Source organism: Bombina bombina, chromosome 6, assembly GCF_027579735.1.
Source record: "Bombina bombina isolate aBomBom1 chromosome 6, aBomBom1.pri, whole genome shotgun sequence".
NCBI lineage: Eukaryota > Metazoa > Chordata > Amphibia > Anura > Bombinatoridae > Bombina > Bombina bombina.
Genome location: NC_069504.1, coordinates 95,654,403 through 95,670,768, shown reverse-complemented (window position 1 = coordinate 95,670,768; position 16,366 = coordinate 95,654,403). Strand labels below are relative to the sequence as shown.

General features: G+C 37.4%; 1 protein-coding gene across 2 annotated transcripts in view; it reads right to left on the bottom strand.

Moving 5' to 3' along the window:
* Positions 1–331: 331 nt before the first annotated feature.
* SEMA3C (semaphorin 3C) overlaps positions 332–16,366 on the bottom strand; it is a 364,490-nt gene continuing 348,455 nt past the window's right edge. For both annotated transcript variants that reach the window (XM_053716519.1, XM_053716520.1), the window contains exon 18: positions 332–9,244. In XM_053716519.1, coding sequence (XP_053572494.1) covers positions 8,834–9,244 — 411 coding nt within the window. In that variant the 3' untranslated portion in view covers positions 332–8,833. The remainder of the gene's footprint in view (positions 9,245–16,366) is intronic.

The window sequence follows — 16,366 nt, the reverse complement described above, 5'->3', positions numbered from 1 at the left end:
GAGGCCAGGGGTAAGTGTTTAGGGTTTATTGCACTGCACTGGGCAAGTTGAGGTTAGGGTTAATTAACTGTTCTGGGACTTGTGGTCAGCGTTTTATTATTTTTGGTCATTTAGGACTTGTACAATCTTACAATTCTTAAAATTACACAAGAACAGCAGGGCAATAACATTTTAATGAACTTAACCTCACATCATCCTATCTATATAATAAGATATCATTTTTGTACATTTGACTTGAGCAGTATGTGTAGCTTTTTTACAGGACTACAGAATATATTCCGTATACTCATATATTTAAACAAAAATATCAATAAAGAAACAGAGAACATAATGTTTTATGAATCATTTTATTTAACCAGGCAATAATATTTTAATTAAATACCTTGTCCAATTTACTACATGTTTTATAAACATGTTCATATTCACTGTGACAACAGTTTCATCATGCTGATGGATATTATACATTTCTATTGTTCCACTACTTTTAACTGCATAATGATGGTAATTAAGACATCAAAACCAACAAACTTTACAGTCTAGATAGCAAAAACAGAATAGGTACCGAGTGTGGCAAGAAAATATAGTTCATGACATATCATCTACCTTTTGCTGCGTAACTCAGGTAGATTTCTACAAAACAATAGAAAGATAAAATATATACAAACGTTCTCAAAATGAGAACACATTAAATAGCACAAATAATATCAAACAAACTTTTTTTATTGGCATTGGACAAAAAATGATAGTCTACATGTTTTTAAAATATAAACTCTTGCTTCTCTACCGATGCTAGAGAAACAGTCCGTCGGCATAGCGATTAGGAATGCCTTGACAAGGCTCAGGAAGACAACTGCTGTATACTGTAGTACACAAGTAGTGGTTGCTATAATGCTTAGCAAGTAGTTATATTTCAGTGTAAAGTATTCTAACTCCAAGGTTTCAGCAGCTGTATAAAGATTAACATGTTCTATGAGATACACACAAATATGAGTGTTTATGCATCATCAATAGCACTTCAAACTTAAAGGGACATTAAACCCAAATAAATTATTTCATGATTCAGATAGAAAATACAATTTTAAACAACATTCCAATCTACTTCTATTATCTAATTTGCTTCATTCTTTAGATATCTTTTGTTAAAGAAATAGCAATGCACATAGGTGAGCCAATCACAGGAGGCATCTATGTGCAGCCACCAATCAGAAGCTACTGAGCCTATCTAGATATGCTTTTCAGGAAAGAATATCAAGAGAATGAAGCAAATTAGATAATAGAAGTAAATTGGAAAGTTGTTTAAAATGGTATTCTCCATCTGAATCATGAAAGAAAATGTTTGGGTTTAATGTCCCTTTAAATTCCATTTTTTAACCTCCCAAAAAAGAGAGAATTTCAAAATAGCATCAAATTTTTAAGAGTAGTTTTTCCTGTGCTGAATAAATCAACTTTTCCTTGTAAGGATAGTGGTAAATTGTTTCTACTCATGTCCCTATCAACCAGTTATTAATATTATTAATGTTATTAATGCAGTAGTATCAGTTGTGTACAAACATGTATTTCTGTCATTTTTCTATTTATATTAATGACTTTTACTAATATAAAAATGTAAGTACAATGCCCCTTTTAAAAAAACACACATCACTGTTTCAGACAGTAATTTTCTTCTGACAGATTATATTCCAATGAGATGCTAAATTTACTAAAGTGCAAAATAAAGACTACAATCTAATTAACTTGTACCTCACATTTAATTCACTAGTAATGGGAAGAAAAAAGGTTAATTATTATAATACACGTCGTAATAAAGATAGTAGGGATAGTTATTAAGTTATGTACATAAAACTGAAATATTTTTCTGCTTACAAGGTAAGGTTTATATTACAGAGGTTCCTCATGGTGTAAATATGCTTGGTAAAGTACCCTGAGGAACAGGTTACCCTGTACACTGTCTAAAAGGATTTATTTTTGTCCTGTTTTACTGTTATATAATATATGTACATTGCTCCCTCTAAACATATAGTAAACTTTTCAATTATTCAACTTTTTTTCAGAATTGTCATGGATTGTTAAATTTGTCAAACTGCTCTTCCTGCCTCTACTATCTTCTCAATTGGCCAATCTCTTTAACAGAAAACCCAGCACAGGATTCACCAGTAAAATGCATGGCCACACCTACAAACCCCATTTGCAACCACATGACTCAACCCAGCAGGCCACTCAGACTCCAACTCTGCAAGGCTCAAAACCACACCATAAGCCACCACTAAAATATAACATACTTGTTTCTAATAACATGTTGGTCTGATTTTCAAACCTTTTTGAACATTTATGATCTATTGTTCTGTCATTAAAATGTTTCATATTCTAATTAATTGTATACTCTATAAGAATACCAAATAATTTTATTTAAATTGTATTTAAATTTCCTGCGAGTGGACAATCTGGTTGTTGTGAGAGTAATTAATAGTCAACATTTTTATAATTTCCTCTATGACAGCAAACTAAATAACATGTATTTAGTTCATTATAATATATTTTTTATTTACAATAATTTACTAATTGTTATAATGTATTTATTTGTGAAATTCTAACTTTTTTCACCCATCATTAGGGATGGGCGAATGTTTCGCAACATTCAAAAAACGGCACGAATTTTAACACATTCATTCGTTCGAATCGAATTTCAAATGTATACATAACATTCTAACATTCGATTTTCGAATGTTCGGTTTCGAATTTTATGATTACATTCGAAAATATTCTCTTCGAAAAATTCGAATTTAGATTGTAATAGTATTTCTAATGCTTTTTCTTTAAATGTAATATTCGAATTATGCAATATTCTATATAGAAATATTTGAAATGATATATTTGTATCTATTAAGTATCAATTTACTAGATTCCCTCCCTACCACATGAACTATTGAACTTCTGAATAGTATTTGTTAAATAGAATGTTAAATTCGAAATTTCTAATGTGGACATTCGATATAATTATAAACATTCGAATTCGAAAGTGACATTCGAAAACTGTAAATAACATTCGATTATAGAATTTTTAAAAATATTCGTTCTTATCAACATTCGGATTTTTAATTCGAATTTCAGTAATAACATTCGTTCTACATTCGAAATTCGAAAATTTACACATTCGCCCATCCCTACCCATCATTATGCCGATCTGATTGCAGTAAATATATCAAATCACAGATATATGATTCAGTTTTACTTACAATAAAAATAGCACATGCAAGAAGACGTAATAAATACATTGGGACTATGTATCCTGCATTGCAAAATGTATCTTAAGTAATTTAAACTTGTGCATTAATTAATAATAAAAATAATTTTAGCAACTCCATTTCAATGTGATTTAGTTTCAATATAATCAGTAAATGCAAAATTAAGATTTTCTAAAGCATTGAATATCTGTAATTCTTTTATTTCATATGGGATTGATTATTGGCCATGCTCACCAAAACTGTACCTCTCAAAACATCTTATGTAATATACGCAAAATTTTACATATTGTATTATTGTTCACAGGTGCCAGTTCACCAAATCAGATTTTGGGGCCCATTTATCAAGCTCCGCATATAGCTTGAGGGCCTGTGTTTCTGGCGAGCCTTCAGACTCGCCAGATACACCAGTTATGAAGACCGCTGCTCCATAACCTGTCCGCCTGCTCTGAGGAGGCGGACAGACATCACCGCAATTCAACACGATTGAATACAATCGGGTTGATTGACACCCCCCTGCTAGCGGCCGATTGGCCGCCAATCTGCAGGTGGCGGCGTTGCACCAGCAGTACACAAGAGCTGCTGGTGCAATGCTGAATGCGGAGAACGTATTGCTCTCCGCATTCAGCGATGTCTGTCGGACATGATCTGCTGATCTGATCATGTCGGACAGACACATAATAAATAGGCCCCTTACTGTAATTCACAGAAGACTCAAAATGTAAATATGCACATACAGTAAAACCAATAAAGATTTTGTGTAAGGCAACAATGCCCACAACTAAAGCTATATACTTACAATGTGGGGCAGCCTCCTTGGCCAATCATGAGGCATCCTCAAGTTCATATAATTAACAGGTGTACTTCATTTAAGTAATTTATTTTATGTTTTGCATATAAAAAAGCATTTTAAAAAGTTTTACAGATTTTATTTTTGATAAATTTAAGCTCATGTGCTGAAAAATACCCTTTTATACACAAAATGTGACGCATACAGCTACTACTAGCATTTCCACCTTTGGTAGATATATGGTAATTCATTAAGTAAAATACAGATTAGCATACATTTATGTAAATAAGTATATAGAAAAACTTTGTTCTTTCAGTCTTTCCATATTTTTCACTTATTCTAAACTACCAACAAGAAATGTCCTGACAACCCACCTAACAACAACACTAGACCTCCGAATGAAACTCATCACTAATGACCCTTTCTTGGGGAGAAGACAACAAATGCTGGGAAGTCTCAATTCACTAAATACAGGGAGATTATTTAGCATGAATACCATTCAATTCAGAGAATTTATAAAGCTGTGAGATGCAGCTTTAGGCTCACATAAGCAAGCCTGCAGCAGATAGATAAGAATCAGCGGTCATCAGACCGCTGCTTCCTAACCTGCATGACAGCCCTGGACAAGTCTGATGGGGTGATTGACAGCCTCTATTGATGTATGATTGGCTGCAGGCTAGTAGGGGGCAGCATCGCACTAGCAGCTGCTGGTGCAATGATAAATGCGGGCACTGAATTACTACACACTGTCCGCAAAACCGGAGTGAGCCTTGTCTGCTCGGTGCTTGCTAAATGTTGCAGCATCTTCTACAATGATAAATGTGGTCAGCAGATGCTGCCCCTCTCACAAACCCGGTAGGACACAGTGCCTGGGAGGTTCCGCCAAATAATAAATGGAGAGCAATAATTCTGTATCTCCAAATATTTTGACAAAAAACAAAGTACTCACTATACAATAAATTCTGCCTACCTATGTACCATATTGTATATACTGTTCCAGCTTCATTCCATTTGTAAAATATCCGGGAACTTAGTGTCCCATAATCTTACAATTTAAAACTACAGAGCTAGTCATTAAAAGACACCATATTCACTCAGTCAGTCTCCTGTGTCTACATTGCTAAGATGGTATCTTTACTTACTTCATATAAATGGGCACACATAAGTGTCGTAGTGCCTAAACACTGACCCATAACTACCCATTGTTTTAAATAACAATATTTATATGTCACCATTGGGATAACAGCCAAGCTTCAAAAAGTGTGTGGCCGGTAAGATGGTATGACTATGCTTCTGTCACTATGTGCTCACATATTCTGTCTCTCTAAGCTTTTACACAGTGCACGTGGTGGACCTTGGTTAGTAAAGCAATAAGAGCGGATAATCAGATGGTAATGATTTAACCCCTAAGCTAACATTTCTCATATCCTCTTGAAAATGTTAATATTGATATGCCAATATCCCAAGAGGCACTTAGTATTTAAAGCATTAAACTTTATAAATGCTGTTATATATGATGACACATACAACAGTAATGGTATATTCTTCAGCAGATGCAAAAAGTATGTATCTGTTTTGTGCGGCATCAGCAGGTAATTCTATATCAACCTTTCCATGAATAGTTTAGTATTCTTGCATCATAACCTATCAAGAAATACTATAAACTACACAGATACATTGACAATCAGTGTGAAGCTTATGAGAAATTCAAACTATTTAACAGCCACCTGAACATTTTAGAAGGCAAGAAATTGTGGCTGGAATTTTTGAGCTGTGGTTTGAGAATTTAAGCTGACAGTAGTTTGCACGCTGTTAATGAATCTGGTCTAAAAAGTCTATAAAGAACTAGCGTTAACATTATTATTAAAGACCACATAGAGCAGGATTTATCAAAGACATTATCCTAAAATTGCGCCCTTAAATTTGCATATGACTAAATTCCCTGATTTATTAATGCAAAGTGCGTCTAAAATTGTGCTATTCCGACTATACATTCGTGTTCGCCAAGGTGCCCTGGTGCGCTCAAAAAAGCGTTCAATTTGCTTGTTTTAGTCACATTTCCTAGAGTCCGCCTTAGCATTATGCCCATCTTCAAAAAGGCTGACTAGAGCTGAAACATGTTGATGACAGGATGGTAGTCTGTATACTACATGAAAATTAGAACAAAAGGAAACAGAGCGCTCTGATTATTCCATACACTAAGACTTTTACAGTCTGCACAGCTGGGCCGTTCACTACACCGGTAATCCTCTCTTCCGATTGGTCACAACAATCACATGACAGGAAATCACAGAGCCAACACCCATAACGATGGATGGGAACACTGAGAACTCAGTTTGTTAAGAGTGGAGAAAATCCAATTTTCAGATTCTGGTTAATGATTTAAACCCCAAGTAAGAACTGTTATAATTGTAAACTATAAAACGGACAAAAACAGTGAATTAGTCTTGTATAATAAGAACTATACTATCCAAAACCTTGGTGAATGAGTCTTTCATATAAAAACCGATAACGGACTGTACCACTAAAACCTTGGAGAAAAGATCTTCTTCAAATAACAGGAACTAACCTTTGTGTAAGGTTCTGTTTTCTGTGTAAGGTTTCTGTTATCTATATTGCTGAAGCCTGGTTCTCAGACTAGGAACCTTTATTCAGAGGACTCAAATTTGCATTACATTAATATTAAGAACTATTGCACATATATATGGCACTGTTATATTGTTATATGTAACTATTTTCCTAGCCTTTCTGTTAATTAAATAGTTAGGCAAATAGGATATATATATATATATATATATATATATATATATATATATATATATATATATATATATAGCGCAAATAGAATATTGTACTTAGCAGTATCTTTTTTCAGATGAATTTATAATACCACCGGTGCTTAAATATATAATATTTTAGGTTGATTAGAATTTTAATAAAATAGTTTTTTATATTGCTCTTATATTGTGTGCAGAATTGTTTTGTGAATTGTATAACTGACTCTTGTAGGTGCACCCTCTCTTTTCTTTACATTATGCTCAGTTACCAATTTATCATTTTTTGTGCCTTTGAAGAACATAAAGTTCTTCTACAAATATGAGCATTATAGTTCTCTATAGGTAATGTGTAGAACAGCATTAGAAATCATTATGTTTTTCAGCTCGTGTCATGTTCACATCTATTTCTGATGGAGTAGTTTCTGATTCTAGCAGGTCTATCTATGGCATGATGCATATGCCAAATATAGAATGTAAAATTGCCCCACAAAGGTCGTAAATTCTGTTAACAATTTGAATGAACGGATATACAGGGTCATTATTATAACAAAGTTAAAGTAAAAATGTATTGTAGTAACACACCATAATTAAAGCGCAAATGTGCCCCATGTAAAACGCAATGTAATAGAATACTTGAAGAGGTAAAAAATACGACCTAAAAAAACCACAGGTTTAAATGATAAATCAGGAGAACTTGCTTTTTTCGTGTGGAGAAATTCATCATAATCTGCCCCAGCTCGCCTTCCAAACAGTACGAATTATGTGCAAATACAATACAATTAGGAATGGTCTATTTGTATTGCAAAGCACATTTGCTACAAACAGATTTCCAAAACTAATTTAGCCAAAAAAAAACTTTAAAGACAGAGCATCAGGGTCCAATAATAAGTCTAAAAAGAACCTGTAATCTCTTGCAAGGACTATGATATGTGCAGTTCACCAAAAAAATTAATACATAGGTCCTTTCCAAAACTACACTGTCCTTACCCAACACTCTAAGACTAAACAAATAATGTTGTCATGGCCTCTATAAATTGCTGCCAATGAAGCAAGACATTTTGAGGATCTTTATATCACACAAAATGAAACACCAGAGTTCTACATATAAAAAGAGGAGCACTGATTTACAATACAGCACTTGATCATCATTAAAGAGACATTGCATTCATTTTTTATTTAACCTATTAAAAGGAAAACATTTAAAATTTGTATTGATTATTTCTTAAAAATAGATGGTGTCGACTTAACCTACCTTTATTGAGGTTGGTCCCTTGCAATCAATAGAATTTTATGTAATTAATAAGTCCTAAATTGTAACACATCATTAACATGTGACGGACATTATTTTTTTCACCAATACCAAAAGAAAGAATCTACCCTGTAAAAGATTCTCCCTTTATGCCCTTACAAGAAAAGAGATTTTCTCCATAAACTTTATTTTGAGAAACATATTTTCCTAGTGCAGACAGCATTATATTAATTAGAAATCACAGTCAATTAAGATCTACGTATGTACTTAAGTTTCTTTTTTTTTTTTTTTATCCCTTACTATATATGTTATTGTACATAATTTGCTTTTCGGTTTTTAGCAATTCTTGCACAACCTAGGTAATCAACTACGGCTTTTAAGATATGTATGAAAATTACTTTCAATACACATTTCTCTACAGCCACAATCTCATTTTTTTTTTTGTGTTTATAGTTCGTTAAGCTTTAGTTTTGTAGCAACAAAAAAACATTGTCTACAAGTTCATGTTAATTTCCATCTGAATAGAAGGTAATAAATAAGAGTGAATACAATTTTTTGATTAAGAAAGCTTATGCGGTATGATAAAGGGCAGCAACTTGTGCAGAATGCTTTAGATTCATGCAAACAGTTTTAGGAGTGCAGTTTGAGTCACAAAAGAAGATAGCATTGCGTATTCAACAGATGCTGTGGACAAAAATACTCTTTCCATGGAGTAATTTAGTGTTTTCATGTAGGATTAGGGCAACAAATCTTTGTGGGCAAATAAATCGGCAAAGGTTTAAGATCCAGGCAACTGATTTCTTCTATTTCTGCTTTTTCTTTCATTCATAAGAACTTTTAACTTGCCGTAGTCCCCTTTGATTTTCTGAATGTCTGCTTCATGGCGAGATTTCTGTCGGCTCTCTTTGCAATACTGGTTAATCAGTTGCATTTCTGAGTGACTGAAAGCTCCTGTGACGTCTTTGGGGTGGAATGGCAACCCTCTTAATGTGCTGGCCCAAAGCCACTGAGATTTGTCCGTCATAAAAGACACAAGTTCTGGTTCTAGTATTTTCAAATTAACCTTTGCTATTGTTTGTTTGAAAGCATTCTCTGTTGCTATGCAGTGATAAAGTCCTTGGTCTGAATCCTGGACAGAACGAATAAGGAGTCCTTGATCTGTTGAAATGATCCGTTCATTTATTTTTACCTGTGAAATATAAGAAACTATATTAGGATATATCATATAGGCATATAAGTTAAAGTGACACTATACTCAAGAAATGTATACATTCTGAATATCTTTATTTTTTTCGGAAGTAAAAGCTATTTACATTTACTTAAAGGTACTATGGGTCAGATTACGAGTGGCACACTAACAGTTAAGTGCAAGTGAAAAGGGGTTTATTGTGGGTGCACATTGGGGGTAGCGATTACACACGATTTACACTAGAATGTTTAACGTCTCCTCAGAGCTCTGGGCAGCTATTTTGGGAAACAAAAATGTCACAAAAAAACATCAAAAACACATTTAAAAGTATAGTTACACTCATATTAGCTCTATCTAATAAAAGTTATTAAAAAATATTGCACAAAAAACATTATTGTCAAAGATATGAGGTCTCAGGGAAAAAAAAGGCAGGAAAGGGGATTTAACATAGAGATACATTGGAGCCATTTGCAGTTAAGTAGATGTAAACATGTAAAAACAAAATTTATGCTTACCTGATAAATTTCTTTCTTTCCAGGCATGGAGAGTCCACAACGTCCAATTACTAGTGGGATATTCAACTCCTGGCCAGCAGGAGCAGGCAAAGAGCACCCCAGCAAAGCTGTTAAGTGTAACTTCCCATAATCCCCAGTCATTCAGCTGAAGGAAAATGGAAAAAGAAGAAACACAAGGGTATCAAGGTGCATGAGGTTTACTCAAAAAAACTGCTGAATTATATTGTAAAAAGAGGGCGGGGCCGTGGACTCTCCATGCCTGTAAAGAAATTTATCAGGTAAGCATACATTTTGTTTTCTTTCCTATGGTATGGAGAGTCCACAATGTCATTCTAATTACTAGTGGGAACAAATACCCAAACTAGAGTACACAGAATGAACAGGAAGGGAGAACAAGGCAGGAGGACCTAAACAGAAGGCACCACCGCTTGAAGAACCTTTCTCCAAAAAGAGGCCTCAGCCGAGCTAAAAGTATCAAATTTGTAGAATTTGGAAAAAGTATGCAGAGAGGATCATGTTGCCGCTTGCAAATCTGTTCCACAGAAGCTTAATTTTTGAAAGTGCAAGATGAGGAGGCAACCCTATTGAAATGAGCCCTAATTCTCTCAAGAGGCTGCTGTCCAGCAGTCTTATAAGCAAAACTAATCATACTTCTTAACTCAGAAGGAAAGAGTAGTAGAAGTGGCCTTCTTACCCTTACGCTTTCCAGAGAAAACAACAAACAGGACAGAAGATTGCCCAAAAAAATAGCTTGTAGGTAAAATTTCAGAGCGTGCACAACATCCAAGTTATGCAAAAGACGTTCCTTATGAGAAGGACAAAAAGAAGGAACAACAATTTCCTGATTAATATTTCGAACCGACACCACCTTAGGGAGAAAATTCAATTTAGTACGAAGGACCGCCTTATCTGCATGAAAAATAAGGTACAGGGAGTCACACTGCAGAGCTGAAAGCTCAGAAACTCTGCAAGCGGAAGAAATAGCAAGGAGAAACAAAACCTTCCAAGATAACAATTTTATATCAACAACATGCATCTGCTCAAACGGAGCCTGCTGCAAAACGTTAAGAACTAGATTAAGGCTCCAAGGAGGATCAACAGGTTTAAACACAGGCCTGATTCTGATCAGGGCCTGAACAAAAGCTTGAACATTTGGTAAATCTGCCAGATGTTTGTGTAAAAGCATAGACAGTGCAGAAATCTGACTGATAAACCTTTCTCCAGGCCATCCTGAAGAAAAGATAAAATTCGGGAAATCCTCACCCGGCTCCAGGAAAAACCTTTAGCTTCACACCAAAAAAGGTATTTACACCATATCTTATGGTAAATCCTGCAAGTAACTGGTTTACGAGCCTGAAGCATAGTATCAATGATCGCTTCCAAAAAACCATGTCTAGACAGGACTAGGCATTCAATCTCCAAGCAGTCAGCTTCAGAGAATCTAGATTTGGATGGAGGAATGGACCCTGAATTAGGAGGTCCTTCCTCAGAGGTAACTACCGAGGTGGAAGGGATGACATCTTCACCAGATCTGCAAACCAGATCCTGCGAGGAGCTATTAGAATCACAGACACTCTCTTCTGATTGATACATGCAATGACTCGTGGAAGGAGAGCAAATGGAGGAAACAGGTATGCTAGCCCGAAATTCCAAGGAACCGCCAGAGCATCTATTAGTGTGGCTTGAGGATCTCTTGACCTTGAACCGTACTTTAGAAGAGTGGCATTTTGACGAGACGCCATCAGATCTAATTCCAGAACCCCCCCCCCACCTGAGGGTTATCCTGGAAAACACTTCCAGATGGAGAGCCCCCTCCTCGGGATAAAAAGTCTGTCTGCTCAGAAAATCTGCCTCCTAACTGTCCACTCCTGGAATATGGATGGCAGATAGGAGACAATTGTGAGCTTCTGCCCACTGCAGAATGCAAGTCACCTTCATGGCCAAGGAACTCTGAGTTCCTTCTGGTGGTTGATGTAAGCCACTAAGGCATGTTGTTCTACTGGAATCTGATAAACTGGACTAAAGATAATTGAGGCCAAGCTGTTAAGGCATTGAAGATTGCTCTCAACTCCAAGATGTTTATAGGAACAGAAGACTCTTCCTGAGACCACAGGCCCTGAGCTTTCAAGGAACCCAAACAGCTCCCCAGCCTGACAGGCTGGCGTCCATAGTCACAATCACCCAGGAAGGTCTCAGGAAGCAAGTGCCCAGAGACAGATGTTCCTGTGAAATCCACCACGAGAGAGAGTCTCTTGTTAGGGGGTCCAGATTTACCCTCTGTGATAAATCTGAATGGTCTCCGTTCCATTGACTGAGCATTGCAGCGGATGCAGATGGAACCGAGTAAAAGGAATGAGATCCATGGAAGTTATCATCAGACCAATCACCTCCATGCATTGAGCCACTGTTGGACGAAAGGCAGACTGGAGAGAAAGACATGAAGCAAGAAGCTTGGATTTTCTGATGTCCATCAGGAAAATCTTCATGGACAGGGAATCTATGATTGTCCATAGGAAACACACTCTTGTAGTTGGAACTAGAGAACTCTTTCACAGATTCACTTTCCACCTGTGGGAACGTAAAAAAGATAACAACATCTCTGTATGAGATGTTGTTAGTTCAAAAGATGACACCTGAACCAAGATGTTGTCTAGATAAGGCAACACAGCAATTCCCAGGGATCTGATCACTGCCAATAGGGCTCCCAGAACCTTTGTAAATATTCTGGGAGCTGTGGCAAGACCAAATGGAAGGACAATAAATTGAAAATACTTGTCCAGAAAGGCAAACCTTAGTAACTGGTAATGATCCCTGTGAATAGGAACATGTAAATATGCGTCCTTCAGGCCTATGGTCATCATGAACTGACCTTCCTGAACCAATGGAAGAATGAAACAAATAGTTTCTATCTTGAAGTACGGAACCCTGAGGAATTTGTTGAGCCACTTTAGATCTAAGATGGAAAGGAAAGTTCCCTCTTTTTTTGAAACCACAAATAGATTTGAATAGAATCCTAGACCTTGTTCCTCTAGAGGGACTGGTACAATAACTCCCAGGGAGGATCGGTCCTTTATGCAATTTAAGAAGGCCTCCCTATTTACCTGGTTTGAGCATGTTCTTGACAGGAGAAATATGCCCCTTGGAGGGCAAGACTTGAATCCTATTTTGTAACCCTGGGATACTATGTCCACAGCCCACGGATCTGAGACTTTGCGTATCAAAGCCTGATGAAAAAGAGAAAGCCTGCCTCCCACCTGATCCCAATTTGTATCGGGTGCGGACCCTTCATGCTGATTTAGGCTTCTTGTTTTGCTTTCCCTTATTTCAAGGCTGGCAGGATTTCCAATTGGACCTGGATTGGTCTCGTTTGGAAGAAGAAGAGGAGGATTTCTGTCCTTTAAAGTTGTGAAACGAATGAAAATTAGAAGTCTGTCGAAGTCTATTCTTCATGTCCTGATGTAGAAAAGATCCTTTTCCACCCGCAATCTCTGAAATGATTTCTGCCAGACCAAGCCCAAACAGAGTTTTACCCTTATAAGGTAAAGCCAAAAGCTTGGCCTTTTGAAGAAACATCAGCCGACCAAGATTTTAACCACAGAGCTCTACGAGCTAGAACAGTGAAGCTAGACAACTTAGCTCCCAGTCTAATTACCTGCATGTTGGCATCACAGATAAAAGTATTAGCTAATTTAAGAGCCTTGATCCTATCTTGGATCTCCTCAATCGTAGTCTCCTCTGATATCAAATCAGACAGGGCATTGCACCAATAAGATACTGCTCCTGCAACCATAGCTATACTTGCCGCAGGTTGCCTCTGTAGTCCTTGATGGATGTACATCTTCTTTAAGTAAAAGCTCTAGCTTCTTATCCATAGGATCCTAAAAGGAACAACTATCCTCTATAGGAATAGTAGTTCTTTTAGCTAGAGTAGAAATAGCTCCTTCTACTTTAGGCACAGTGTGCCAAGTCACGAATGGAGTAAGCAACAGGAAACATCTTTTTTAAAAACAGGGGAAGGGGAAAAGGGAACCCCTGGCTTATCCCATTCCTGAGCTATAATTTCCGACATCTTATTTGGAACACGAAAAACATCCTCAGACGAAGGAGAATCATAAACTCTGTTAACTACTGAAGTATCCTCCTTCTCAGACATCTGAGAAAGGTTGGCTATCGCAGAAACCTTGCTAACAGATAAATATTTAGATTTCCTCTTACGCTTACCCGAAGAAGGGAAAGCTGACAAAGTTGCAGATACTGCAGAAGTAGTCTGAGCGGAAAAATCCTCAGGTAAATAAACACCTCCAGGTGTTTGAGAGGACACATAAGGCACAGAATAAGAAACAATTAAGGCTTGGGACGTTTGAGGATAAAGCTGAGGCATGTCACGCACAGCATTATCCTGAGAGACACTTGGCTCAGAAGGGAGTAATTTGTCTTTAAATTTTAAAGTTTTAGCTAAACATGGGAAACAAAATTGCATTGGCAGGACAATTTGAGCCTCTAAACATAGTAAGCATTTATCCACAGACATAAACTGATCTAATTCTGAATCCATAACTACAGAATTCAGCTTTAACCAAATTAGTGGAAAAAAAAAATCAAATTTAGTAGGGACTTATAAATAACAGAGTACAAAATAAAATGAATCAAAGAAGCGACCTCAGATTGCCTGAGGCTCCTACTGGACAGAATTGACGCCCCACTAGCAAGAGGAAGTAAGACTCTCCTGCAGAGATCCTCTCCTCTTAGACAAACAATCTGCTAATGATAAAAAGACAAATCGCAAAGCCAACACTGATCCTCTATGCAGAACAGTCTCACTAAGCTCCGTTCCGATAATGCTGAAGCACGGTCGTCATGTGAACGGGTAAAAAAAGAACTGTGCCACTTAAAAGTGCGCAAAAAAGTAAATGGCTTGATAAAGTAAAACCGTTACCCTCAATATGTCTGTTAAAGCCCAGTAAACAGCTGATAAAGTAAAACCGTTATGCATAGCCTATGTGTATTATAACCCAATCAAGTCTGTCATAGCTGCCAAAGCCTATGTTGCAGCAAATAAAGGAAAATCCTTTAAGACCCCTTAGCCAAATGAACTCTCACTGTGAATACAAATTTTTATTTAACACATAAACTGTCAATAAATCTGTCCATAAGATGTATCCTTAACTAATAAAGATAACTATGCCCCAAAATGGATCAATATGAGGATTAACCTCTTAAGTGCTGCTGTCCATCAGTATATAGAAGGCATTTACCTTAGATCCAGCTGAAGGACAGATAACCGCTACTTAGGTGCGACAGGTACTCCACTCCCTGTCATGCACCTGAAGGAAAAGAAAGAAAAGAGTAACCAACTCTGGCTTTCTATACAGGGGTAGCAAAGTGTTAAAAGTAAAGCAAAGACGGGGGGCGGAGCCAGCAGCCGAGATAGCCAGACGTGCATTTGTTGTGCTCCTAGGCCTGAATTACAAATAATATTTTCTATTAATAAAGACGGATCTGATCCTACATGCAAATAACTACTATTTAGCCCTTAACTGAAGGACAACTTGGCTGAGCCAACTTGTGTGGCGGTTTGGGTGATTAACAGCCTTTATTTGGGGAAGATTCCTGGGCCTACTTTCCCAGATACAGACTTTAGACGGAATCTGGGGTTCTACGCAATATGGAGGAGAATCGAGAGCTGCTGTGTGCTTTGCTGCAGGGCCTGGACCGGCAGATGTCAAGCTGTTTCTTAGACCTCTCAACTACACTAAAATTAGCACTAGAGGGAACAGACTGCAGGATTCTAACTTGCAAGGAGATTGGAGACACGCGAGTAGAAACAGCATGGGAAGGTCCACTTACGCTCCCCCAGCCTCCTATATCGAGCGTTTGTGATGCAGACGTGGGAGATGTCTCACTAATCTACTGGGACCCGCTCCTTGGTACTAACACTACAGCTGCAAAGACTATTTCTACAGTACCGGGCTGGGCCTTCTTATATGTGGAGTTACGTCAGCCCTCTGGCCCCAGGCTGTACCTTATGGCTTGCGAGGAGAATTGTTCGCTTCTACCCTTTCCGGTGAATCGTGCAGTAAAAATGGCCGGCACAACTCACTTAAGCCATGTGGCGCAGCAGAGGTCTGAGAAGAGTGGTCCTAACCGGGAAGAATCCAAGGCGCAGGATGCGGCCTTAGAGAGCAGAGATTTAGATACAAGTCTTTTTGAAATTGCTCCTACTCCGCATATGCCCTATAAGACGCTGAGAACAACTTGGCATTCCTCGGCTACAAACCCTGTGATGGTCGTATATCTAGCTCTCCGGGAGAAGCCCTGGCTGAACACTGCACTGTTATCAACGACATCTGTCTCTCCCTCACATTCGGGGTATGATGACCGCACACCCCTACAACACATGTCCACTCTAATACATAACACTGGCCGTGCTGAATGTCCCTACCACTGCTCTCCTTGCACAGCTGGAGTGAGTTAGCAAGCTGTTCACTAGGTCTTTCTCCTAAAACCGATACAGAGATCGTCATTGGGACATTTTTCTTTATTTTCTTTTTTATTTGTCTTTGCCGTTGATGATTGTGATAGTATGCTCCTCACACTTTACGTCTCA